The sequence below is a fragment of the Tyto alba genome, unplaced genomic scaffold (assembly GCF_018691265.1).
Source record: "Tyto alba isolate M040663 unplaced genomic scaffold, T.alba_DEE_v4.0 Super-Scaffold_49, whole genome shotgun sequence".
Classification (NCBI taxonomy): Eukaryota; Metazoa; Chordata; class Aves; order Strigiformes; family Tytonidae; genus Tyto; species Tyto alba.
In genome coordinates, this window is record NW_024881325.1 from 2,196,786 (window position 1) to 2,224,524 (window position 27,739).

Here is a 27,739-nt window from a genome sequence, read left to right on the forward strand (position 1 = left end):
AGTGACATTGAAACTGTGTAACCACCCATTAAAAACAAACAAATCATTCTCTCTAAAGTATCTATTAAAGCAATTAGTAGGATACTGAACTGCTCCACATTCTCTCTTTAAATACTAAAATACTTTTCTCTGTTCTGGTAACCGTGAGGCCACGCTACTTCATACATCACAAGTTCCTAATCACAAGCGTATTTATAAGTACTTTTCATACAAGTATGGTAAATTTGTTTTTAACAGGAAGTCAGGAATTATCACTATTTTCCCCTTCTTAGGTTCTGTGACGTTTTTGCCTTCCTCACCCTTAAATTGTGAACTATTTAATAACCCTTCCACACTGATTATAATCTCATGTTGACATTTCAATAATGATACCTTCAATGGATCACTTAACCTTTTCATCAACAAAAAAGGTACTGCCCTAATCAGAAAAAAATGGACGGGGGTCTGCCTGAGGCTCTGATTAAAGTTAGGGATTTCTTCTTTATTTTTAGTCTGTCTTTCCTACTTTTTCCAGACATAAATATGATCCTTGACTGACCGCAATGCTTGATCTCATTTTGCTCATAGGCCTATTCCCTGCCATCACATCTGACCTTTGAAGCAGGGAAGTAATTATCTTTTACAACAGGCAGCCTCCCGCTCAACAGTGTGACAGCCCTTTAAAGCAAACAAGCGTGCAGTCAGTACTGCATATTTGAAGGCTTTCACAGACAAGGAAGTGCTGAGTGGGAGAAAAGCAGCTGAAGCTTCATACAAGTTATTTCATAAAAATCAAACTCCACTGACAAAGCAAAGCAGCTTGCTTTCTACTTCTTACTACTTTACATACGTTTGGAGAAGAAAAATATTTCAACGAATATGACTTGTGTGAACCTTTGAGGATGACAAGATGCGTTGCTCCACTATGGAGGAAGTGCACACAGAGCGTCGTGGAACAGGAGTACAGAACTGAGAACCCCCCTGGCCCTGTCTCTTTTGAAAGACCGTATGCTAAAAAGGGTACCTTTGCTTCAAAACAGACTCAGAGCACGAGCTAGTCACTGCAGGGTTACAAGGGTGGGTTTTATCTATGCACTTACTAAAAACACCAACACACAAAAATGCCAAGGATTCTGCTCCAGGCTCGCAACGAGAAATAGAATAAGTCCCCCTATGAGTAAGGGAGCAGTCAGACACTTCCTAGCACTACCTCACTTCCAGGAGCCACTCTGCACACCTTGTCTTTCTCAGATGGGTGAGAAATTACATACATTCAGTGCACTGCAAAAATGGACAATATAACACTTGACCCAGTCCCAGCTTGAATTAGAAATAACTTCTTAATAAAAGTTCTCTGATTGGAGGCATCTGCTACCTACTATACATGCCCAGTAGCATTACTGATAATTTCAGTGTTTAAAAAAATCTAGTGGATGAATTTGGTTCATCTGCCTGCAGTGTGCAACTGTGTATTACTAGGGAGACTGGCAGTATGTTGAGTATTCCATTTGTGTAGTATTAGGCAAATGCAAAATAGTTGAAATTAACCTTTCATTTTTAGAACTCCAATTGTTTTATCACGCTCCTGTTTCAGCAGAAAATAGACATCCAGTATCTGCCAAGCCAGAAAAAGAGAAAGGTTGCTTGCCAGTATTTTACAAAGAAGCAGAGAATGGAGCAACTACAGAGTGAAAATGGAAATTAAATATTTAAAAATAATTAGCACTATTAATATGACTTTGCATGAACAAAACTTTAAAACAGAGCCATGGAAAAACTTTGCTTCTTTGTCCATCTAAACTACTTTTTTGAAAGACTGGACAGCACTGACTGAATTAGTATTTTATCAGAAATCGACACTGGAACTTTCTTCCTGCATAAAGCTCAACCTGTAATACTGTTAAAAAAAACCCCAAACACCACTGTATCAAGGAACAATAGGGAAGAAGAAAAGCTTAGAGAAAAATGGAAACAGACCGAGTGCAGTATTTTTAACATATCTCAATGGATACGTAAAACTATTGGTGAAAATCAGATTAATTTTACTTTTTCTAATGACTACAAACCAGTATCAAATACCGAACATAGATGGATTCGGGCATTTTCTTTTGTGTGTGTATGGCGCTAGACTTCCTGCAAGAGCTAAGCCACACACTCTGCAGCCACTTTTAAATTAAAATACATCAGCTGAAGTGACGTCTGTGTGTGCAAGCAGGATCTGTTGGCTTCATCAGCAGGGCGGTGAGATAAGGGTCATCCCCGCAGCGCAGCTCCCGCTGTATTTACCCATGACGCACACCGCGCGCTAGCAGCGAGAGAATCAAAGCCCGCTGCTCAGCCTGAACCAAAGGCTGACACCAGTGCCTGCCCAAAGCTGCTTTTCTAATGAATTTGCCCAGATGTCAAAGCTGAGTAACATGGCGCACGGCTGTATCTTTGGACTAAAGGAGCGTACAATAGATCCAAGCTGGAAGTAGATGATGTTGCTAGCTAGCAAAAGGTTGTGCGTTTTATGGTTATTTCCCCCTATTCAGGTGGCAAGTTAATTTCAAATATTACCTAGTAAGAAAAAGCTCTGCCTCATCCTTCCCTCTGTCTAATCGCCAAATGTAGTTGTGTGGTTAGCCATGACCAAAACAAAACATTTCCTCTCTGGTCATTTTAGCAGCAGAACCCTGGCAAGTCTTTTCTTCCCTGTCTCTCATTTTATACCTTCAGTTATTACTTCTGATCACAAAGGCTGTAATTAGTAACCAGTACACCAAAACAACATATTATTCAGGATGTTTGAATATCTACTGTTACTTTTTATTTTTCATTTTTATATTCACACCTTCCTTTTCCTTCAAATCTTGCCGAACTATTATCTTAGCAAAACCAAAAATAAGCACAATAAAGACCATTTTGAAAAACAAGAAAACTTCAACATTTGAGCTTAAAACGAAAACTGGAAAGAGTCCTCAAGACCTAAATTTCAGTAGAGAGCAAACTGCAAGCCTTTCCATGCACTCAGCTTTACTTGTTCCACTGACAATAATGGCAAAATGACTGAAGAAGCTGCAGGTTTGGATCCATAGACACAAGCATTTACCTCTGAGAGAGACTATACTGTGAAAGAGATGATAACCAGAAAAACAGAAACTCCCTTTTTACTGAGGCCCTGTACCTTATCTTTACATGCATGTAAAGAGGAAGTATATAACAGTAACATCAGATGCAAGGAATTATTCAGTATTCCCATTCGCCTCAGAAACCTCACAGTTTACAAGTAGTGAAGTGTCCCACTGCATTTGGAGGACTAAAATATAAAGGTAACAAGAGCATATGCTTAGAGAAATCAGCCAAATGTTCAAACCAGTATGTTGCAGATTTAGTTTGGAACTAAAAGCAGTAAAGAGATTTAACATGCTTCTAAATAATGTAAATGCCAAACCAAAACTGCATGCAACATTTTAAAATAGAACCAAAAGATCATCCCAGCAAAACAGAGTAAATACTTGAGAAATTGTTTTACCAATGAACATTCTCTGAAATCACCAGTTATTTTCATCATTCATTTAGAATGGGCTTCCAACAGTGTAATATAAAGCCATGAAATTGAAAACAGGCCCTAACAACTGGATGGTACACACATGAAAACCAATCAGCATTATATTCATCCTGTAAAAAATTTGTTTTGGACATAAAGTATGACAACAGAGTAAGTTTGTTCTGCTACATCTTAAAGTTTTTTCCATAGCATTTTAGATCCTTAAATGTATGAAGACAAGTTCAAAGGTACACAGAACAAATTCCTTTTCTTCTAATTTGTGGAGAGTATGCACAAGTAATATGAATACAGTCAGAAAAACACAGCCAACTTAAAATTCTAGTCAGTACAAGATGATAAAATCAGCTTTGCCATGATATTACAAGTGCTCTGTTCTTTTGGAAGCAGGCACTTTTTAAAGCATGACTGTGGTAGAGTATCATTTGCCAGAGACAGCAGTCAAAACTCCAGGTAGTCTGCATACCCTGAATTCAAATTGAACTTAATGAAGGATTTATATGTTTATTTTATTTGTTGCAACAGTGAACCATTTGCATGAAGTTCCTCAATCAAATCCATCCCTTCTAATTCACCTACTTTTCCCTGAATTCATGTCATTTATTCTCCTCTTCAGGAAAAATGAATGTAAACCTGGTTCCTTTTTAAGTCATATCTACTGACAGAACAATTCAGAAAGCTTATTTTCTTCCTCTGCCCCAGAAGCTTTTCTGTCCGTAAACATTAACATGGTATCTACAGCTGAAGTATCTAGATATCTAGGGACTCTGCCGTATGATTTATGAGATGGATTTAAATGCAAACCAAAGAGTGAAGCATTTTGTATGAAAACCTCATTTCATAAACATGATTCCCAGTAAATCTTCTGCCTCGAAAATAAACATCCTATATAAATAGGCCCAAACTGCCAGAAAGGAAGAAGTGCTATATATCTGTTTTACACCAACTATCTCTCTTTAAAATGTGGAGGTTAAAAAAGTCGAACTCGGATCACAACTCCTAATTATAGATACCTACTTGAATTAGATCCAAATTCTCTACCTAGCTCAAAGAATGCAGACCAGAAGTCGCCCATGGAACTAACTGAGTAGCAAAGAGAAGCATGATGGCAGCTGCTAGAGCAGCTGGTACGGTCAGACACTTCCAACTTGAAGCCTGAAAAAAACCCATTTAAATGGAAAAAATGTTTAGGTTAAATCTAGGCATTCCACCTAGGTACAAACCTCTGCTCAAGTTAATTTCTTGCATAAAACTTTGTCTTTACAACTGCAACGAAGTTGTAATTTGAATGTGAAATTTTTAACGACAATTACAAACATAACATTGCTAACTAAAACTATGACTCCCCATACACAACTTAATCTGAACATACGCATTCATTTGACACAAGGGTACACCCCACTGCTTCAAAGCTGGCTTACATTTCAGTACCTGTGGTGCTTTCTGCTATAAACTACGAGGTATATTTAATTAAAGCACTGATGTGTGCATTGTATTATCTCAAATTACTCTCCACAAAAAGTTCTTAAGGTAACTTCTTAAAATGCAAAACTAGCCATATGCAGTTCATACAAGCTAGTTTTTTAGCATTTTTCTTCCCCTCCCCTCCCCCCCCCCATATTATTCTCCAATGGAGTGAGAACATTTAAGCAGAAGTATGTTATTAGTACAGTTTGCAACAGATTAGAATCTAGTTCTTATTGCCATGTCTGTTTTATACTGTCTAGTAAACAAAAGTCAATTATGCTAAGGACTTATACAAATCCCCAAATTCAATAAATGCAATAACATTAACAAACCAATCTACCTTCAAATATACACTGTCAAAAGTTCAAAGCCGTTATGATGGACAACAGTATTCATAGGCAGCAACAAAAGCTTTGATCCAGGAAAGGAATATTGACCAACTTGTTTTACTTAGAATAGACTCTCAATTCAGTTGTTTCTGTTAAAAACAAATGAAACCTTTGAATGCACATCAAAGTAATGTCCCAGGTAATTCATCTTACTGAAGTTAAATATCATTGCAAGAAAAATCCAGACAAAATTTGCATGCATCTCAGAAGTGAACACTAACAAAGCAACCACTTCATTCTGTAATGCTCTGGGTAATCAGACTGCAAATAACAGCCAGCTTAAGTTAAAACACAGTCTGACGACCACTGACAGAGCAACCAGAGGTCCACAGACAAGTACCACCATGTGCACTGCAAACCTTCACTTGCACTCTGGTCCAGTCCTGGATTCAAAATTACAGAAAAAGCCCAGCATCTACTCACTTGGATACTATCAAGTTATAATTCTCACTAAATAACCCCATAAAAGGCATTACCAGAAATGTTTTGTTTTTCTTTTTAAAAGGGCATTTTCACCCACAGTCTATATGCCATTAGCAGTAGCGGAGAGCAAGGGAAGAAAGATGAGAAATTATTCTCTCCATGTAGGAATTAATGTAGTGTCTCTTCTGAAACAGAGATGCACACCAGCAAGGTGAAAAGAACACCAAACAAAAATCCAGCCAACCTCTCCAGTTTAGGGAACAGCCTTTATAACAGATTTAAGAACTAAGGATATCCATTCGAAAAGAGCTTCCTTGAGATTATCTTCAGCTTCCAAGAAGGAGAAGGAAGATTAAACACCTCACACATCACCTTTGTCTAACTCAAACAATGGCAGCATATTGGCTAGCAGACACAAGTAGTTACTACAGAAGGGTCAAACCAACCAACCAACCCACCCTCAGCCAGTACCCATTTAATGCCTTATGAACCCTATCTGCTAAAGGCAAAAATGTATTTTATTTTCATTATTTAGCAGCTGGAAAGTAACAAAGGAGACTGACAGCATCAGCAGAAGTTGAGCACAGCTTACAAATGTTAGCTTCTATCGCAGGTAAAGACAGACAACGTGATTCTCTGCTAGTCTGTGTTAATCATCACCCAGCATATGTTTACTGAGCAATGACCATACTCCATACTCTAAACTCTTTTAAAAATGGATAAAATATTATTAAAAGATAACTACGGTAATAACTTGAGGCTTGTGGCTGGAGGATGAGTTCTCATATTTATCAACCCAATTTTTAGAGGTTTTTTTATGGCCAGCTCCTCCCCTTGAGGTGTCAGTATAAACATACTAATATCAGAAAATGTCATATGTAATTCAAAAGGATACTTACCTTCTTATAGGGACTAAAACTAACAATTTTTAAGTGTAACTGTGGTATCTGACCATTTAACAAAATCTGTGCAGGTCCACCTAACACTGCAGACTTTGTCCTGTTCCTCCTATGTAAACTCTTACACAACAGGATAAGCTTCAGAAATCTGTGGAGTTTCTCAATGCAGCTGTTGTAGAATTTGACCTCAACTATTTACTATTTATTCAGATATACCATTCATCAACTGGAATCCCCTTATTTAGCATATCTACAATACATATAAAATGTATTTAAGATAGTAAGATATTAATACACATTCTACTGTTCATATCATGACATGACCTTTATATAATGCTAATTTTAAAAAGGCAGATTTAGTTTCTGCAGCTGATAAAAAACTGATTTGCACACACAGCTGAAGCAGCATTTGATATAATGCAAAAATCCTTGGTGTCCCATACCAGCCATCCTTGTATTTCACCTCTGTTGTGGCTTCAGCTGTTCAGCTGTCAAGCCCACCAGAGGAAGAGGCGACACCGAACGGCGCTGCTGAAAAACCAGTTTGCTGGCAATTAGGTTCTGTAAGAGACTGAATACTAGTTTCCCCTCCCTGTTCAAATCTTGGTGGATAATACACTTCTTTCCCCTCTTAAATACTATACATCATATAAACATGAATTAGTTTAAAGTTCCTTATTGAAATCCTGTTTACTGTGTAAATAAAATGTTTCAGACATTGAAATCTCATACCGAGAATAAAACTGTATTCTCATCTTAGATCATATATACTTGATAATGCCCATCATTTGACTCATTTTAAGGTTTTGCCCCTTTAGTATTCTAAATGATTACAAATAAGATGCAGTATAGAGAGCTAGGAACAATTTTTGAGCAGGCCACCCTTCCCCTTGAAGTATGTCTGTGTGCCTGGGCAGAGGGAAATTAAGAATCGTCATAAACCAGAGAGCACGCAGAGGAAGGAACACAAGCACACAGCAGAAATAACACCAAAACCATCTTTCTATATTGGACACTATATTGGGTAAAGCCACAGATCACATCACAACTGTATTCATTAAGGCCATATTTTCACTTAAGCAGCAAGCGAACACTATACAAAAAGACCTATTTAAAACAACCAAGGGATTCCATTTCAATTAGTTAATAATATATTGTTATTATCTAATTAGGTGTGGTTTAAAACAACATCACTGATGAACATGAGAAATTCTGTTCTCTCATGTAAATTCAAGAAATAGTTGGCTAAAGTTCTCCCACTTTTAAAATCAGAAAGAAAGAGATTGTTCAGCTTTTAGTGGTTGGTTGACTTTTCTCTGAAGTTACAGATAAACTTCAGAAGGTTATAGAGCAACGTACTTAAAAAAGGCAATCCAAAAGGAGAATGGACTGTTAAAAGGCTGATCACAGACCTTTTACTAATTTAACTGAATCTAGAAGTATATATAATACAGAAGTATCGCTCAATTTTAAACACTGCACAAACCCTGTATTTTGACTGCCAACTATGTTGTGTCAAGTCTTAAAAACCAAAACAAAACAAATCAACCAAACCCAAAAGATAAAGAAACCCTACTGGTTTTCTCTATGAGAGAACAATGTAATTTCGATATGCATAAGTGCAAACAGTCATGGGAAACTCTCACCAGGTAGGAAAGAAAATGGATGAGCACATAGGACCCTTTTTCATGCTTCTAGCGAAGTTCAGAGCATTGTTACCAAGTCAGTGAGAACGGGAACTGGCCTTGAGCGTTCGGCATGCACAGAGAGAGGTCTGTGTTGCAACTTACTGAAACAGAATCACTGCTAACCAGTCCTTCGTCACAGGCATCCTCATAAAAGTGAGATTTCTATCCTCTGCAACACACCCAAGGCTTATATCAAAGTGTACAGAACATAATGTTTAAGGAAAAACATGGTAAAAGATCTTTTGTTTGAAGTATGGAGTTTGGTGGAAGAGAAAATATTACAGATGTTACTTAGATTCAAGACTGCATTCAAATACAGACTGTATTTGCAGACATACTCAGAAAGATATTCTGTGTCTTACTACATGTAAATCTTCACTCTCAGGAAAACGAGACCTCAGGAGATTGCTTACAACCTCTAAATCAGTTAAAGAGCTGACAGATGCTTTTTCTCATTCACAATCTTCCTTCCTTTTACATTTCCTCTCCATTATGCTGAGTCTATATATTTTATAGTTCTTTCTGTTAGTGAGGAATTAAATGTAGGCCTTCAGTAGGACTTCTGACCCACCTCACTGATCACAATAAAAAAGTAACACAGGTAGCAACTCCTGTCTTGGAAACATATAAATGTTATTTCAAAGCTTAATATAAGCCAAGAACTTTCTCATTACAAAGCTTATCTATTATAAAACTTTAAGATTTGCTCTGTGTTCTAAATAATTTTATTAGCTACTTCCAATCAGTACCTGAAAATAGGATTTACTGCACATACACAGAACAAGAAGAATTGTTAGGTTGTACTGCAGCTTGTAGCAGCTTCATTTTGATGCAGAACACAGATGCCCAGTATGGCTCTGAAACTCTTGCTCCCAGAAGCATCAGCAACCTGCACTGACTTCTGCTGATACAGTTTGCCTTAGCTGGGGGCTGCATGTGAGGCTGATCAACCACAAAGAACATCGGGTCTAAAATACAGAACTCAGATCATTCTCAGAACTTATAGGCTCTTTACCATGACTTAATTCATAGACCTTTCCACGATGGAAAATGGTATTTTAGGACAAGCGTAGAAGTCCAATTCCTGAAAACAAGAGTCACCATTTTGTGAACTGAAAATGAAATATTGTGGAAAGACAGATTTTGAAAATATCAAGCAAAGACAGTCAGAAATTACCTTGTGCGACATGCTGCATTGCGGCAGCACAAGAGAGCCTAAAATCCTTATTTCCTTCTGACCCAATAAAAAACATTTTCATCAATTTTGAATAACAAAAAAAGAATCCAAGTTTGCAACAGGTTGTCACCACTCGGGACAATTTCCATTAAGGCTAGGCAATCCTCTGTTCTCTCTCAATTTCACAAAGCATTAACTACCAGTATTAATAGGAAACCATTAGCTGTGAAGTCCCATTCTCCCAAAACTTGAAGTATTAGAGTCAGCTCCTTGAAAACAGTTTCTACTAAATGCTCCACATCCCTGGTATCTTCTAAACAAGGCTCACAGGATAAAATATAAGAAAAGAATATATAAACAACAATAAGGAACTGTCTTTCTTTCAAGAATCTAAGAACAGCTGAAAATATTATCTAACATTCAACACCCTGTGAAATGTTAACTTCAAAGCATGAGAATCACCCCTGACACCTCTGGAATGGAAATTCAACAGCTGTTTCACAGCACGTGACAATAAAGCAGAACCATGCAAGAAAGAGAGATAAAGATCATTTTTATTCCCAACTGAAAGTGCAGAGGGAAGTTAGATAGAGAGAAAAGCTATTATTAAGCTGAAACATGGCCAGAAAATCAGGGGTTTATACAGGCCTCTTCCGGCCTATGTACTACTGGACCCCTAGGAACTGCAGCTGGATCAGGAACATTACTGTCCATCTCATCTGAATGATGACTTCCTCAGCACAACCTCCCCAAAATATGAGGGAACCCCCATCTTTGGTATTATCTTTAAGGCAGGAGTGCTTCCAACTAAATCATCCATTCCTTCCCAAAGATTCATCCCTGGAGTTCTGTGCAAGCACTGACATGGCCTACCCTGACTTGAGTCATGAAAACTGAAAGGATCACAACTATAATCATTACAGCTTGTAGGTGACACTAAAAAGAATACACTAAACTCCAGTTAAATACAGTCCAACATATGCTATCTAAGCTATGAAGCCCGTAGCCACTGCTGTATTTCACTCTCCATGTGATCTGAGATTGAGTTTGGCCCATTCTACTATAAAGGTGGGGAGTGAAAATTAAAGTCAAATTGTGAACTTTCCTGTAGTGCAGTTTTCAGACTGGCTGTAAACATACCCTGCAACAGAAAATCCATCCAGTTTGCACCCTTGCTTCCCTTAGCACTGCATAAAGATGACCCGAAAGTTCATGTATATATCAACAAACAGAAGGAAGTTAGTTTTCCTTTTCTCTGTTCTTACCAAAACATTTAAACTTATGAGATATCCATCCTTGTTAATCTGGTGAACTTTAGGGGCAACTGAAATGCCCCTAAGAATGCAAGTGCCCCTCACAACAAGCTTAGGAATCTTTTTCTGTTGCCCTGCCCTGTTTGTAGCCACTTAGGTAAAAGGACGCCAAATCATAATTGTTGCATCTCATTTGTGCTTGCACAACATAAGGCTACAGGGAATTGGGTCTTTTGTTTTTAAGCGCAAATTTAACTTGGATGACACTGAACTACTGAAAGAATCTGATTAACAGATATAACACATCAATTTCCTGTATTAAAGGCTATCAAAGAAATCATTCTAATTTTCTGCTTCTCTCACAGGGACAAATGTGTTTGATTTTTTATCATATCAAAGCTTGGCTTTTTCACTTTATTTTTATTGAAGACATCTTTACAATAATTTCATGAAAATGTTCCTAGTCTTTTGTCTATTGTAGGGAAGCAAAAGAAGATTTATTTAGCTAAATTTGCAGTCCCCTTTAACGTAATACTAGGGCTTTGTGCTACAGTGGATTAAAGCAGCATCTGTTCTCTGGAAACCTGGAGTCAAATCACAGCAGCGCAGTAAACTTGCCGTCTCTCTCTGTACCCTAACTAGAATTGTACTTCCTTCAAATATAAATTCAAACAAATTCCTGAAAGACACAAAAAGGGCTATGTAACTAAAATATTTTCAGTTAAGAAGTCTTGCTAAAAAAGCCCATGATCAGTAACTATTTTTGCATAACAAAGATGTGTGAATAAAACAAAATCTGTATTTACATAAGTTTGACATGAAATGACAATACACAGGATGCTAAAAATGAACTTCCAAATCCAGGGCCTGATTCTGATCTTAAAACTACGCAGTCTTGTTAGACAACAGAAATAAAGCAGCGAATTTGGGAATATGAATTTGGCTTGTGGCCCACACCCTGTTTAAACACAAATGACATCTAAAAAAAGCACAGTTAACAAAAACAACACACCACACACTTTCTCCCCAAACCCATGATTCATCTTTTCATACTTCCAATTGTTCTGTTGATCAGGCAGTGTCTGGGTTAAGGGCACATCCTCATATATTTAATGTAACAAATAGAGCAATCAGGGCTCCATCTCAATTCCAGTTTCAGAGGTCTCCTGCAGTTCTGTTACTAAATAAACATACAAAGCAATAACTGATTGACAGCCCCTGTGATTAAAATATGTCCAGCTTTGAAATTAGTAATAAAATTGCCACCAGTTCTGACAGAAAAAGAACTATGTTAGTGCTGAAAGAGCAAGAAAATCACATCCTTAATGTCCTTCATAAATTATGGTAAAGCCTTACAATGAAGAGGCACAACCCAGCTAATCTATGTCCATGTATCATAATGCTCAAAGCAACAAAGTGGTTTTTTTCCCTATTCAAATTGGGGTCCTTCACAGTTTTTTAAAAAAATACACGATTCAGAAATACAATACCTAGAACGATTTCTTTGCACCTGTCAGAATCATGCAGAAACTGGAAGCTGCATGGGTTTACAACAAAGAGGGTGCATTAGTTTGGATCTTGAGATTATATGAGGGCCTACTGGATAATTTCCAGGACATTTTTATGGCATTAATATTTCCAAAATAAAACTGCCCTGGTATCGCAGGCTAAGTCCAATTTCGCTCATTGAGAGTCACACAGCTGAGGCTATAAAGTTAAGGCAATGCAGTGTCTTGAATTTCAATTGGAACACCACACAGTAGGTGAAAGGATGTGTTTTACTAGCAAAGCAGTATCCTCCTTCTAGCACTCTTGTTCCGGTAAAGATGCCTGAAATCTGAGTATCAGCGGTGTTAAACATCAAGAAGCACAACTGAAATACGTGAGGAGATGTTAAATACCTACAGGTAGTACCTCCGCAAGTGTTGGGTTTAGTTCAGGATGTCACTTGCATCCACCAAGAGAGGGCTGGCTACTTTTAGGCCAGCTTTCATAATTCACAGCGACTTCTTATTGGTGTTCCGGGCAAATACAGTTTGTAAACGTGATCACAGTCATCACATCAGAGTGCTAATCAGCTACACAATTATAAGACCTTCCTCTTCAGAAAGTTTGATCCTTGAATTGCCATCTTTATGCTTCAGAGAAAACATGATCAGTATAAACTGTTGTTTCAAAGTAGGTGTTTCACCTGAAGTCCTCGCCCCTGACCTCTAGATCCTCCAAGGCATGAAACAATCCCAGACTCCAAGTGATGGGAGAGTATTCTCATGAAGACTCAATAATTGGAGGAATATTTTCTATAGCTTTATGAACAGAAACACAATTCTCTTGAGATAATTTTCATTTTGCAAATATGAAATGGTCACAGGGTGAGAAAAACCATGTAAGACCATGGGGCTGTCTATCCTGAGACATAACTTCCCAGTTTTCAATAGGAACCCTCTGCCAGCTGCTAAGGAAGACACCTTTCTCCTACAGAGAAGGCCTGCTTGCCCAGCAGGAACTCACTGTCTCAACTCCTAGCAACCTTCCAATAGAGGTTTGTAACAAGAACAACAAATCAGATTTACTGTTCAACTTGGTACGTGTAATTTTACAGGTTAAAAAACGAATCCTTGGGTTTCCTTACCCAAGAGTTGCAAATTATTCAATGAAACTGAATCGAAAATTGTTTATTAACTGCACCAGGATTCTTACAGAGCTTCCAAAGGGGCACAGAAATACCTTAATGCTGTTGATACGCTGAGCGCTATGATTTTCACTGGTTAGCTCCAGATCTTGTACTACAGTTAGTATCTTTGATGATAATGAATTATTTCAGATTAGTAGAAATAGAAAAAAAATGGATGATAGCTGACTTCACACATGAAAGCCCAACATTGAGCAACTATTTAACTACAAGGAAAAAAACAGCTGACTACTATATAACAGTACGCACAGTATCTGCAATTTCAGGAACTGGAACAGGACATCACAACAACTAAACAAATCCTGTATAAAAGTAGAAGTAAAATGGGAAATGGGTCATTTTATTCAGCACGGCTTAAGTTCTCCCAAAGCACTAGATAGATGTAATGAATTCGGTGTTTATACGAAGGATATCTGCCACAAGAATAGACACAGTTAAATACAACCATCCAAACTAAGTACTCAGCAATTCCTCTTTTAACACATCAGGCAGAATAATCAAGTTTAATTGAAAGGAAGTGCGTAGCAATGTGCAAATGGAGGAAAAAATTCTGAAACAATGACTGAATAGCAGAATGTATCTGTGTGAATACAGGCAAATCTGTCACTAAAGTAACATTTATGAATTATGTTTTGTAGCAAGCCATGCAAATGTAATATCACTTATGCAAACATCACCAACTCCACACAGGAAACCTGCAAGCTCAACTTTATTATTTTCCTTAAGGGTAAAAATGGCTTAAGGATCATTAAATGTGTGACTAAACTGTGCTATAAAACATTTTTCTTTATCAAACAACAATTTTCCTTTCTTTTCCAGAAAGGACACTGGTGCATTCATATGAAATTACACTGAATCCAGTCACTTCCTCCTTTTATATTTTTCCACACACGCACACACCCAATTTAAGATGTTGCGTATCTTTATTTAAAACGAGTATTTCTTTAACAGTTGATCAGTTCACCATTTCATCAAATCATCTGGTGGAACAAACTTTCATAATGTATTGGAGACATAATTATTTTGCAAATGCTTTTACCAGGATAACTACTTTAGTCTATCATAATCTACACACAATATTGCACAAGAAGAACTAGTTTGTACATCTAGTTTTCAAGTGGCTCATACAACAGAGTGCTCCATTTTTCTAATTTTGATGCACATTGTTTTAGTAGTTAACGACAACATCGTAACAACAGAGACTACATATTAACATGACAAATCCCATTTTCTATTTTCAGTTATTCAGTATCTGTAATTTAAAGGCCTTTGAACTAAAGTTTTGTTTCTTTTTTGTTGGTTTTTTTTTTTTTTTTTTTTTTTTGGCTGAGGGCGCAAGTCTCAAACGACCATTCACCCCAAGCAGTGTCCCTGAATTTACCGCACTCCCAAAGCGACAGTCCCCACGCCAGGTCTCTCTCTCGGCCTCCGGGGTCCATGTGGGTCCAGGGCACGGTCCGTCCCCGAGCTCTGAAGTGCACCTCGCCGCCTGTTTGACACCAGCCATGCGATGTCTTGCATCACAGCGAACTCGGTGAAAAGAAGTGTTTCCGTGCTTGTGTACAGCCCTGCACAGACCTCAGTGGCGGCGCACACCCTCAGGCAGATCGCACCCTAACAGCCCCTCTCCTCAGACAGCTCCTGGCGGTTCGACACCTTGTCTGCCACCGGCCAGCAACCACTTACGCGCTGCTCCGCTCTCGGTGCCACACTGCAACGACTGCGATTTCAAACTTGCGTCCCCGCGAGACAGACGGCACCGCGACTCTGCCTCGCTCCCCGGCCGGAGGCTCCCGACCCCCACGGCGCCGGGGAGCCGCCGCTCACCACCGCGGCCCCCCAGGGACAAAGGGGGCGACCGCAGCGGCTCCGGGCAACCGCGCCACCCGCCTTCCCCCCCCCCAACGGCGATCGGCGAGGCCGGGCAAGCGACGGAGCGGAGCCTTTTGTGTGTCACCCGCCGAGCGGGGCCGGGAGGGCGCCGCGGGGACCCCCCGGGCAGGGCTTACCAGCTGTCAAGCTCCAGCTCCAGCAGCGACTGGGTCCTCTCCGAGCTGCAGTGCAGGCACCACATGGCTGGGCCGAAGTCGCAGGCGGGGAGCTGCGCGCCGCCACCATAGCCGCCCCTCAGGCCGCCCCGCCCCCCGCGGCTCCCCTCAGCGGCCGAGCGCGGATCGGGGGGGGGGGAAGAGACACGGAGGAGCGCGCACGCGCGTGGGCCGGTTCCCCGGGGAACGCGGGGCGCGCGGGGCCGCGCTCCCCTCAGGGCTCCCTCAGGGCTCCCGCCGCGCGCGGGGGCCGTCAGGTACCGCCCGAGGCCCCTGCGGAGATTTAAAAAGCTGGAGCGCTGCGCGTGCCTCATTAAGCATCGGAACCCTGTTAATTACACGTAAAGCGCCGGCCTCCCCGACCCGCAACAGACCTCTCCCGGCGAACTCCTCGGCAGCGAGGGTGAAGTTGTAAAATAAGACGGTGGGGACTTTTAAAATAGACGCCTTCAGAGCAAAGGCGCTGGGCCAAGATTTAGGATTTTCTTTATGTTGGTCAAGGAGTGTCCAACTGTTTTCGGTTCTTCCTGCCCACCTCATCTGCTTAAAACAAAACCAGACAAAAACCAAACGAAAAACAAACCCCAGTTTCAATTATCTCTGACATTATTTTAAGTGAAAAAGTATACACAGACACTGGAGGCATCCGAGAGAGGAAGATAAAACTCCCTCTCACAAAGGGTGTGGCTGCATGTTGTCGAAGGCTTCTGGCAGCCACACTGGAACTCCCAGAGATGTCCGTGGAAAAAGCAACACGAAATAGCAAAGCTAAAAATATTTCAGATGCACCAGAATAGGAACGTGAAGAAAGAATTTAGCTTGTTAAAAACCCCTGACTCGAGGCAACGGCAGCAGCTGTGCTGGCGGCAAGTATTCCAACTCTTTTTCCCTATGCTCACTCCCAGACACACAACCAGGTGAGGAAATGGAGCGCTTCTATCAACATCATACACACTCAGAATGACAGTGTCGGAACTTCCCATTGTTGTTCCGAATATTAGCACAATAATCCCAATCCCATTTCCTTTCCATGAAACATTGGCTTTATACACGTTCTGAGGTGGGTTGAGGTGCATGATTGCAAGGCAGAACATGAACTCCTGGTGCTGGTAAACACACAGAAAGAACATGCTCACAAGATAATAATACATTAAGTTCTGTGAAGACCTGGTGACAGGACCGCAACAATTTTGGGAGGACTGGTTGATTAATTATTAAAAAAAAAATACCTCTCAGAACTTTGGATAAAAATGTGTAATACAAAAGAGATTTTAATTTTTATCTTTTGTTGCTTCACTGAAACCTGACCTAGAAAACTCGTGGATTTTGCTGTATCATGTCCTCAGTGTTCTCACAGCATTTTTAAATAGGAATGGAAAGAAACCTCCCCCAAACACATGGTAGCTCAATAGTAAAGCTAGTTCTGGCAAGCAAGAATTCCTCACTAGAATTCAAATAAAAAAAAGCACCATACAAACTGAATTTCATCATCGCAGTATTTGACACATGAATAGCAATCCTTCCTATTTTTTTCAAGCAGATTCACCATGCAGTGATTAAAGCACTGCAAGAAATCAAGTCTAAACAGAGTTAATTGTAACTTAGTAATTCATAAATGAAAACCATCTCATCTCCTAGAATACTGTAAAAGGTGCTTTAATTTGTATATACGCCTCTTATGTAGAAACCACACACCTACAAATGAGAACATTGAAATTATATAATTTTCTCACACACAATAACATTTTACACACCTATTTTAACAAAAACGCTTATGCTTCATGATGCTTTCCTAGCCTTTCTCCCCCAAAGCCTAGAAAAGAGAAGGGTTTGCAGCATACCTGGACAGTTAAAGCCACATGCTGGAGAACTAAGGAGTCAGCCAGTTCCAGAACTTGTTGACCCCAGGGAACATCACCTTATCAACTGTCTCCTCCTGTTCAAAATGCAGTCACAGGATTCCTTTGCTCACCTAAACTACAAATAATTTTGAAAAGTACTTGCTAAGTCATAGTTTTCTTTGGTAGACTACTCCTACAGCAATTTTAGCTTTACAGGTCAAAAGAACAGCTGAAACTGCACCATAAAACCAGTAGATAAATAGTGCTACCTATAGGTACAAAGAAATCAGTGTTTCAGAAAATAGTAAGGCCCATATGATTAATATCCTGTAATAATGCAAGAAAGCAAGACAAGCTTTAACTTTTGGGTTTCCTGTTTCATGGAACTGTCAAAACATCTTGCCTTCCAAATTAAATTTCCCTTCATCAAAATAAGCATCATGTCTATGTAAGCTGAGCAAACTGTCTAACCACAGCCACTCCTTGTCTTCATTTAGATGCCAGGGTACTGGAGAAGGGGAAGCTAATTAAGAAAACAAGAACCATTCTTGGATTGGGGGGGACAGGCAGTTGGTAAGTTTACCACTAAAGGCTTCACTCATAATCAGTTGCACAGTATTTAGGGCAAATTTATGTAGGGACAGAGCAATTTGCACTATACTTTTTAGGAATGGAAGTATTCCAGCACATAAAAGCAGCACTGGCTGATCTCTGTAGTTTGGGGAAACTCAGAAGTTTATTCAGAAACTAGAAATGTTGCTCAAACATATCAGGTACACGAAAGGGCACAACGAAAGGCTCAGCTGTGCCCTTGTGCTGTATATACAACATACTATTTATTTACAGTACATACCATGAGAGCTGATCACATCTTTCTGGATGATAAAAAGAATTAAAATAACACTACTTAAACCCAGTTAAACATTTGGATGGGGTGTGCATTTTGCATAGTTTCCTAAGGAAGCATTAGGCATAGATTCCAATAAGCCTGGGTTTAACTAGCTTTCAGGGAAACTCAAATATGCTAAGGAAGGACACACCCACACTGACTGTTTTGATAGTAATGTCATGGCAAGTCTATAACCAGAGACTATTTACACTGCAATGCCTACTTTCGACATCTAATGGTTATCCAGACAGTCTCTTCCCTACAGAAGTTCTGGGATAGACAACAATCCCGCATTTTTCTGGTCCTGACTCAATACCCTCCTGTATCAAGCTTCATCTCTACTTGTAAACAGACAGAAATCCAAAGCAGACATAAGCTGTCCACAAAAATCAACTGCTCCTTTGGAAACCAGTTTCCATTTAGAAACCAAGAGCAGACAGTTTTAGCGTGGGCTGTGAAGGAGGATATGTACTGGAAAGGGCAGCTGAGAAGCTCTGACCTCAAAAGCAGTCACAGAATTTTCTGAAGAATGTACTTTTCTGAACCTGCTTCAAACAGAATCTTCCTTCTACAGATATGAACACACTAGATAAGCAAACAGCCAAGCAATACTAACATATCCCATTTCAAATACTACGTGGCTAACTGTTACAGCTTTTTTCCTCCCCTCAATGTAAAGCACCCGAATTCTCAATTTTGCTTCATCCATTCTGCTACAAAGTTTTTGTTAAATCACTTCGCGTTTTAGTAAGTCTTTAAAACCTAAAGCAGAGATTAAATGCCAAAATCATCTAGATATGTAAGATCTCATATGTATTTCAATGGGGGAAATTAAACACAGAAAACCAAATTCTTGGTGCACTATGCAGATGGCATTGTGGTTTCTGAGTCAAGGCAGCCTGATACAATTATTTTTGGAGGGATTTCTTGTGTATGTTTCAACATTCCAAACCCATCTTTGTTGAACTATAATGCACAGCACACAATCCAGCCTCCCTTGGGTAACAGTAACCATAATCCACTCTCACTCAGGTGACCAGTGGTGATTCTTCATAGACAATGAGGCTTGACTTTTTTAGGACAGTTTTTTGGTGACATGTAGCTACAGTTTTTTGCTCTCCTGCCTACATAGGTGCAGTGCTTATGCTGTGTGCTGAACATACAGAAGTGATGCTTCAGGCCTTAGAAGACAGGGGGGCAGGAGAAGCTCTTCTAACAATACAGAGCTAATGTGGGCTTCTATGCCACTTTATTTATCTGCAGTTTGCATAGAAAGATCTGGCAGAACCAACAGGACATACAGAGGCTACGTACTCTGTTGTTCTCCCACTGCTATTTCAACATCTAACTCGCAACAGAGCTGCCACCATGATACTCCAGAAATATGTAGGGCAGGGTAAGGATATAAGAAAGTGATTTTTCATGTCTTAGTATCCTTATTCCTGGCAATTTGTTGGAGCATAACTAATAGTACAACATAAATTTATCTTTGCTCCATTAAAAAAAATATCAACTTAAGAAAAAATTAAGGAACTGGGAAACCTCTGTGCAAGAGGAAGTAAACAAAGACTTCAAGCTACGAACTTACGCCCACTAGGTCAGTCCAGAAGTTCGAGGTAAACAATTCTGAAGCAAGCAGGCTGGCTGATCATGGGAAGAGCTTACTGGTGGCAACTGGCTCCTTCACTGTAGCTGTTAGTTCGTTCACTTCGTACCACTATAGCTTTCAGCCAGCGTGACCAGCAAATACTGCTGCCAAACTTACAAAGGCAGCTCCAATTTTGTTACTATTATCACGTTTAACAATATCTCAGTAGTGAAAGTGATGCTTAGACTATTCAATCTTTCTTGCTAAAGCTAACCATATTTTATTTCTAATACAGAAATATAATTAAACCTTAGATTAAGCACAACACTGAAATTTTGGTTTATCCAGTAATTTACATAAATCACTGTTATTTAATGTGTTAATAGCTAAGATAAAGTTTATAAACCCCCAGAGTGCAACAAACTCAATTTGTAATTATGAGCACACAGCAATTTGTATAACATGCCATCTAAATCTACAGTAATTATGACCCTGCTTAAGGGTAATTCCCAACTTAATCACATTTAATACATCATTATTTCCGAGATCTAAACAGCTGAAAAGGGCATTTATCTTGCATTTTGTTTGAATAACAGCAAAGGGTTACCCAAGAAAAAACTGGAAGAAACTACTAGGGAGTAGTTTTCTTCCTGCAGAGTATAAATACAGCCATGCAGCACTGTACAATAAAATGTATAAATGGGTCAAATACATATTATTCCTCTCACAGTGGGCTTTGGGGGGATATTAATCCAGTTCAGCCCTTGAAAAAAATATGCTAACCCATGTGATTCCTCCACCTCCTCCCTCCCATGATGAATTCTTTGCTTCTCATCCTCTCCCTCCACCCATGCTTACCTGTACACGTAATGAAAACTAAGTGTTCTTTAGTAAAATATTGGGATGTATCAGTTTAAAGGATGTACAGCACAATGCTCTCTAACAATATTCTGTTTTGGTGCATGATGAGAATTATCAATAAGCAGTAATTGATTTTCTAACTGTATAAAACATAGTATATTGTGATAATTTTCCCACATGACCTGGAATTACATAGGAATTCTCAAATATGCTAGGCCATTCTTTAAAAGCTAATATGTTACTGTACTCATCCCAGTTTTGTGTCCCCCCAAAATGGATTTCTTATCTTCTCTCATATACATCTCCTCATTTCCTATGGCTGCATACTAGTTCACTTCATTTTTTAATGCAGATATACAAAAATCGGCATTAAAACAATAGCTAGACCTTCAGCTCATTTTTAAATCTGAACTTAAAAAGCCTTTAAACAAACACATCTGGGAAAAGGCTTTATGTTGTCGGTTGCTATGGAGTAGGCAAAACAATGAATCTTTGTAGTCATTCCGCTCTCCAAAGAACAGACCCAAAGTCTATTTAAGGCAAAGGAAATCTTCACTGACTTCAAGGGTTTGTAGACTCAAAACTGTACTTCTCAACTACCCACCTCAACACACCACCCCCCCCCCCCCCCCCAAACCATAAAATAGCATTATCGCTATGTGAAGGATGGGAATATTAAAGCACAAAGAGTATAAACCATAGCAGAGGAAAATCAGAATAACTTTTCACAGTCATCTTGCAGATCAGTGGGAGAACTAAAAATCAAACAGATCTACTCATTCTGCTTCTTTATTCCCTCCCATAAAACAAGATACTTAGATCTACAGAGGGAGAAAAGGGTCTGTTATTAGCCCTTCTAAAGAAACCTTGCCAGTGAAAGGCTGTGCTCTGCAGCAAACTTTCTCCTTAGCCCTGGCTAAAAGATTTGTGTAAGAGGCCCAAAAAAAAAAGGAAATTCCACAATGATAACAATGTTTCAAAATGCTAAGATACACTGATTTATTCAGTGTGGAAGCATGCAAACCAGACAACCCTCTAAAGTACAGCAAATTGTAACACGTACAAAATCTCAGCAATGAGAAAAACAATGCATAAAGAGGATTAGATTGCAGTCAAACCATTAGACCAAAGCCAGGATTTCTGACTCAAAATTCTCTGCTGTCAATACTCTGACCTGGTTTCGTCCCTCAAAGTCACTAGTTGATCCTACCTCTCCCGCTCACTTGTGTGGGAACTATTGTAAACTCTATTATTAGGGGCACTACAACACTGACTGACTATTTACATCCACAGGAACAACATCGGAAAAAATAACATTAGGCAGAGCTTTTATTTAGTACAGATTTAGTTATTTCTCTCTGAGAACTCTGGAACACTGGCCACGCTGTTTCTGAGCTGCTGTTTTCATCCTCTCTGGTTCTGCCTCTGCTCCCTATAGTGCGGCTCACAGCAAGACACAGTTTTGGTTTTCCACAAAATTCATCACTAGATAACTACATTTCATTATAATACTGTCAAGATATTTAGAATTTCTCTCAGCAGATGCACTGGCACATTGAACAATTTTTTTGGTGCAAATACCATGCAACCTCCCTTAAAAAAAAAAATTGAGCAGGGGGCTTTCAGCAGTCAGCAATGTTGCTGTGACTCACCCCAGCAGTGAAACTACACCTCAGAAGCAGAAGATGCAATCTAGGTCACTCAGCACTGAGCGGTGGTTCTTCAAGAGAAAACATTTTCTTCTCACAAATCCATGGACAGAAGGACAGTGGATGCTTGGAAATCCTCCAGAGAAAGTACAGAGGCTGACAAGGAGCCAGAGAGCCCATTTAGAAAGAAGTTCATCTGTAAGCCAAGAAGGCCACTCTATTATTGCCAGAAATTGTAGATCGAAATAGAGTGAAAGGGAAAGGGAAACCTTTAATCTGCATTCCTGGGGGCAATAAAGGCAGGACTCTGTACTGTGAACACAAGGTGACTGCAATTACAACTTTGCTGATACCACTGTACATATAATAGTCCCTTGTCTCTTAAGACTGAAATATGCACAAGAGCGGCTCCTTCCTTTTCCTCACTCAGAGGACCATGTTCTCAGATGAATCCAGGTTTCCCACAGTTTAGGACACACCTAAGCAGTGCAACACCAAGTTACCGGGGTCTAGGGTTTCGCTGGCTGTGCATTCGGTGCCACTACTGAGCACCAGTGGTGGGCACCGAGTCCACGTGGCTTGAGATTGAGAAACTCGGGATGTAAGGGATATATCCCGATGCTCTAAACCAGCCGATCTCACAGACAGAAAGCTGGAGCCAGGAGCTCCCCCTTCCTGACTGTTACTTAGTCATAATGAAGGACTGAAAAAGTAAAGTTCTCCTTTACTAGAAAAGTGGTGCAGATTTGTGGTCGGATTAAGCTAGCACTGCCACAGAAAGAAGCAGCTTTACCTTCCCCTCACCTCTGCACCTTCCCCACCACCCTTGCAGGTGCATGTGTTCATGTCGATGTGATGCACATGAATAGATTTAAAACAAAGCAGGTTTTGGCAGGTCATTTGGGATGTTTCACCCTATATAGGGCAGAGACATTGTCTTAAAGTTGCACACTGAGTAGCACTCAGTCTCAGTAAGACCCACTGAGGATGTACTTAAGGCACAGGAGAAAAGCAGTGCACAAATTCACTTTTGTTCTTTACCTCTAGGTGCTGTGTCCAAATGAGACTAGAATGGAAAGATGATTATGGTTTGTGACTTTTTAATATTTCAAAGTACCACTGTTAAAAAGCCGTAAGAAAAACCCACTGACACCAGACGATACAAAGCTCTGTATACTGCCTATGCAGTAGTTAGCAAACTTGTCACTGAATAAAATATCTTTAAATGAAGTTGGACAGAACACAAACACTGAGATGATACATGTAATGCAGGTAGCTAATACACAGTACATTAATGCTCTTGAAACACCCTGTGTAAACCAAGTGAAACTGAACCATCCTTTAAAAATATGCTATACCAGAATGTTCCCCACAGCCTCCTCTTTCCTTCTGCTTTCATTTTATGGCAGTCATGATGTGCTTTCTGCAAAAAGCATTTCTTTGGGATTAATGGACAGCTGAGATTAACAATGCTTAGTTATGCTTCATGTCATCAACATCTCAAAAGCTCTCGATCCCCAAGAAAAGCATAGTTTTGGTTGGTTGGTATTTAATTTTTTTTTCCTGTTTGAATAATTCACAAATTTAGTAAGATGAGTGAAATTCTGTGTGCACACACTAAAGTCACGTAGAAAAATACATGACTAATTTTAACATGTCTTTACGAATGTTTTCTAATTCTGGAAAATACAGAATTGTGTTTCTCTGAACAAAAATACGGAAGAATTACAAAACCCACAAATAGTGACTGGAAGTAACTACTGGTCAGCATTAAAGTAAATACCTGAATGTTGCTAATTTATGTTCTGTACAGAACTGTCTTTCTACCAGCATTTGTGACATCTGGCTCAGATTTCTCTCACTGAGAAATCATCTGTACAGTGCACACCATGTAGAAGTATGTATTTTCCATGACTTGTCTTTCTGCAAGCGCAATTCTAAACCCAGAAATTTTTCTACTTGAAGCTCAGATTGTGTTACAGTTTTTTATTTTGATAAAAATCATCAAGTTTAAGCTGTTACTAAAATGGCAAGCATCACTGAAATGTTGCATATATAAATAAAAAAAAGACTGAAATCCAATTTTAAGGTAAAGAAATCACTTTTCACTGACTGTATATTTAAATAAATGAGTAAGAAGGCGGCTGTAAGAAGGTCTTATTATTGCCCTAATAAAGTTAGATTTAAAGGTATTTTATGGAAATATTTTCATGGCTTCTGTATTAGTGCATGACTGTGCAATACAACAATTTCTAATTCATGAAGGATATTTATCCGCATTCACAATCTGTCAAATCCATCAGCAACGAGATGCACCGTGTCACTCAGATGGAAGATCTGAATCAAAGGCAGAAATATTGACAGACACCGCACTGCTTCTTGGCAGTTGCACGCCCTTAGGCCGATACCACGAGTGCCCGTGCCGGCACGGCAGAGTCCCCTTCCGCAACATGGAGTGAACGCTGCGTGCCTACAGCTGTATGTGCAACGCCAAGGGTGACCACTAAGGAAAAACAAAGCAACAAACCCACGCTCCCCAGCATCGTAACACGAGCTACCGTACTGAGGCCACCCTACATATCTATATAACGTAGGAAACAGCTGTGGCACTGATAACACCACTGTCTGTGGCAACACAGTCTGAGCCTCTGCTGATTGACTTAATTCCATGAACTAAATTCAGCAACCATAAAAACTCAATCCTAGTGTAAATTACGCAAATAAATATTGACTTTTTCCATGGTGACCTTTATAGCCAACAGAAACTCTGAATGGTGTTTTGAGCCAGATAGAAAGTAAACAAAAATAGGAGAGGAACCAACAAACACCTCAGAGAAACGTTCCACACTAACACGGAATAAAGACCATTAAAAAAAGTATTTTTTGTGCCGCAGTTTCCTGCACTGGAGCCTGGAGAGCAGCACAGCACCTTCTGGTATCCTCCCTATGGAATATGATGAAGCCTCAGCAAAAAGGCTGGGCAGCCCTGGCCATTTTCAGAGGGAGAAGGGACAGCTCTGCCCTTCCTCGGAGCGCGAAGGTGCCAGCCCTGCCCACGCTCCGAGCTGAGCAGAGCTGTGCCAAGGCAGCAGCCCCGCCTGCGCTGGCTGCCCCGCTGACTGCCGCCAGCTCCCCCTCCAGAGACCTGAACGTACCCCTCCTGCACACCGCTCTCTACGCTTGGAAACGGAGACGCAAGATGTGAAAGAGTAGGACAACATTACATTACCTTCCTAGGTGTTAATAAACGAGAGGGAAGAAATGATCAGAAAATGCCAAATCTAAATGATCGTACTGGGATTTACATGCAATGCATCAGGGATTAGAGGCAGGTTATTTATTACTACAGATTGATAAATTCAAGCATAAGGAGACTTAAATATTTGTGCCATTATGCTCACTCACAGATTTCTCCCTAATCCTGTCACTTTGCCTGTCATGCTGTATGTGCCAGTACGTAACACAGACACGTAGCTACCAGCGTAGGGATGAAAGCATACTTTCAAATTACCTTCTTTGTCATACTGACCTATACAGGTATGTTAAGGTAAGAAAAGACCAGGAAAATCCCTCTTTGAAACTCTTCAGTGCAGAAAACTAATTACATTTGCTAATATGTTAAGCAAAAGAAGAAACACGTGTCCTCACTGTTAGATCCACAGGGAACACTCAGAAAGCAGCTTGTGTGACACAGGCCTCCATTTAAAAAGCTTATATGAGATTTGCCTTGACTCTGTAAAGCACCATTAGAAAAATAACAACAGAAGAAACAATTTGCATATGACTATGCACAGTACATATTTGTTCATAGATGAACAGGATGTGTTTTGTTTCCTTCTGGAGATGCATACCTCCTGAAGGTCACATCCTGCACATGGGTTGTATTTTGGCACAACTGCATACTGACTAAAGAGACAGTGGGAAGCCATCCGGGTGCTGAATATTCATAATTTAAAATTATTTCTTACCGCAGTCTTGATTTTGAATCTAGAGAAAAAAAAAAAAATTATGCCCACCCCTCTCTTTGCATGAAACAAGCCAGTAGCTGCTAAGGGGAAAACAGACTGGTTCCACTGAATGGCCCACACCACTGTGGGCAAGGCAGGGCACTCTGCACACAACCCATCTTCCTTTTAGCAGCCCTCCACCTCTCTGAAGGAAAACTTCCACAGAACACCAACCACCACTTGCCCCACAAGGTAACAAGGGACCTATACCATAAACCAAAGCTTATTTTAAATTGCTGCCGTCCAAAGGCAAAAATGGCAAAAGAAATCACAGTTTTGTCACTCATAACAAAAAGGTTGCTTTGCAATAAACTACATTACCAAAGGCACTTTTAACTTTTGATTGACTTTTGGCCCTGTCGCAGAAAGTATTTAATAAATTAAGTCTCATCTAAATCTTACACAAAAAGAAAATGAAAAGTCATTATGCTAATTAATTACATGGTACAGTTAAGGGTAGGCACTCTTTCAAATGCAAACAGTTAATTTACAATAAGAACCACCCCCGGGTGTCTTAGGAAAAGCTGCTAACCAACCTGGAGATTAGAAACAGAAAGTAATTTGAAATGTAAATTCATTTTCTTTACCACCATAAAATGTCCTTCTCTCACCCACAATTTAGGTGCCCATGCTACAAACTGCAGCAACTTGGCAAATAAAAAAGACCCCGAGGCAATAAAAGAGATGAAGAATGCATTGTAAATGGGTGATCTTTGGCTCCCACCATAAGATTATTCAGTGAACCAGTTTATATCAATGCTACTTATCTTCATCAAGGTGGAGGGAGCATACTCTGGACTCAGACGGACTCCAATTTCACCTCCTCCTTGCCTCACCACACAGAGGACTGCAAGAGCACTGGTAATTTAATCAATTTGTATCCCTTCATGTTAACTGACTAGAGAGATTTCCTCCTTCTCTAGAGTGGAATTTCATTCTGTGTGCTCAAAGTTCTGTTCGTCGAGAATCCAGAAAACTAAACTACAAGAAACATTTTATTTTGTTGATGGGATTGCACAGTGGTGACTGAGGGCAGAGCACGGCCAGTTACATGCAGGTGGTATCAGCTACAACAGACATAGCAGGGTAAGAGAAGACAGATGCAGCTCCAGTTGGTGTTACTCTACGGAAACCCGACCATGGCTTTCCAATCTAATGAGCTTGGCAGGTACTGACAGTACAGATGAAGATGAAAGAGGCTATTTCATAGACTGGGAGTCATCTAGAGTCCTCGGAAGGTTTCTAGTATGAAGAATATTTTATGGCCTGCAGATTTGAACTCCTATCCTAAATCAAATTTAAAGCTAAGCTTAAGGTGCAAACCCCACTAAGCCCATGCAAA

General features: G+C 39.8%; 1 protein-coding gene across 13 annotated transcripts in view; it reads right to left on the minus strand.

Moving 5' to 3' along the window:
• IQSEC1 (IQ motif and Sec7 domain ArfGEF 1) overlaps positions 1–27,739 on the minus strand; it is a 352,024-nt gene that overhangs the window by 55,942 nt on the left and 268,343 nt on the right. Inside the window, exon 1 of one of the 13 annotated variants that reach the window (XM_042806982.1) lies at positions 15,524–15,674. The exons of the other annotated variants lie outside the window; for them this stretch is intronic. Coding sequence (XP_042662916.1) covers positions 15,524–15,588 — 65 coding nt within the window. The 5' untranslated portion in view covers positions 15,589–15,674. Of the gene's footprint in view, positions 1–15,523; positions 15,675–27,739 lie in introns of those variants that run through there. 13 annotated transcript variants of the gene reach the window in all.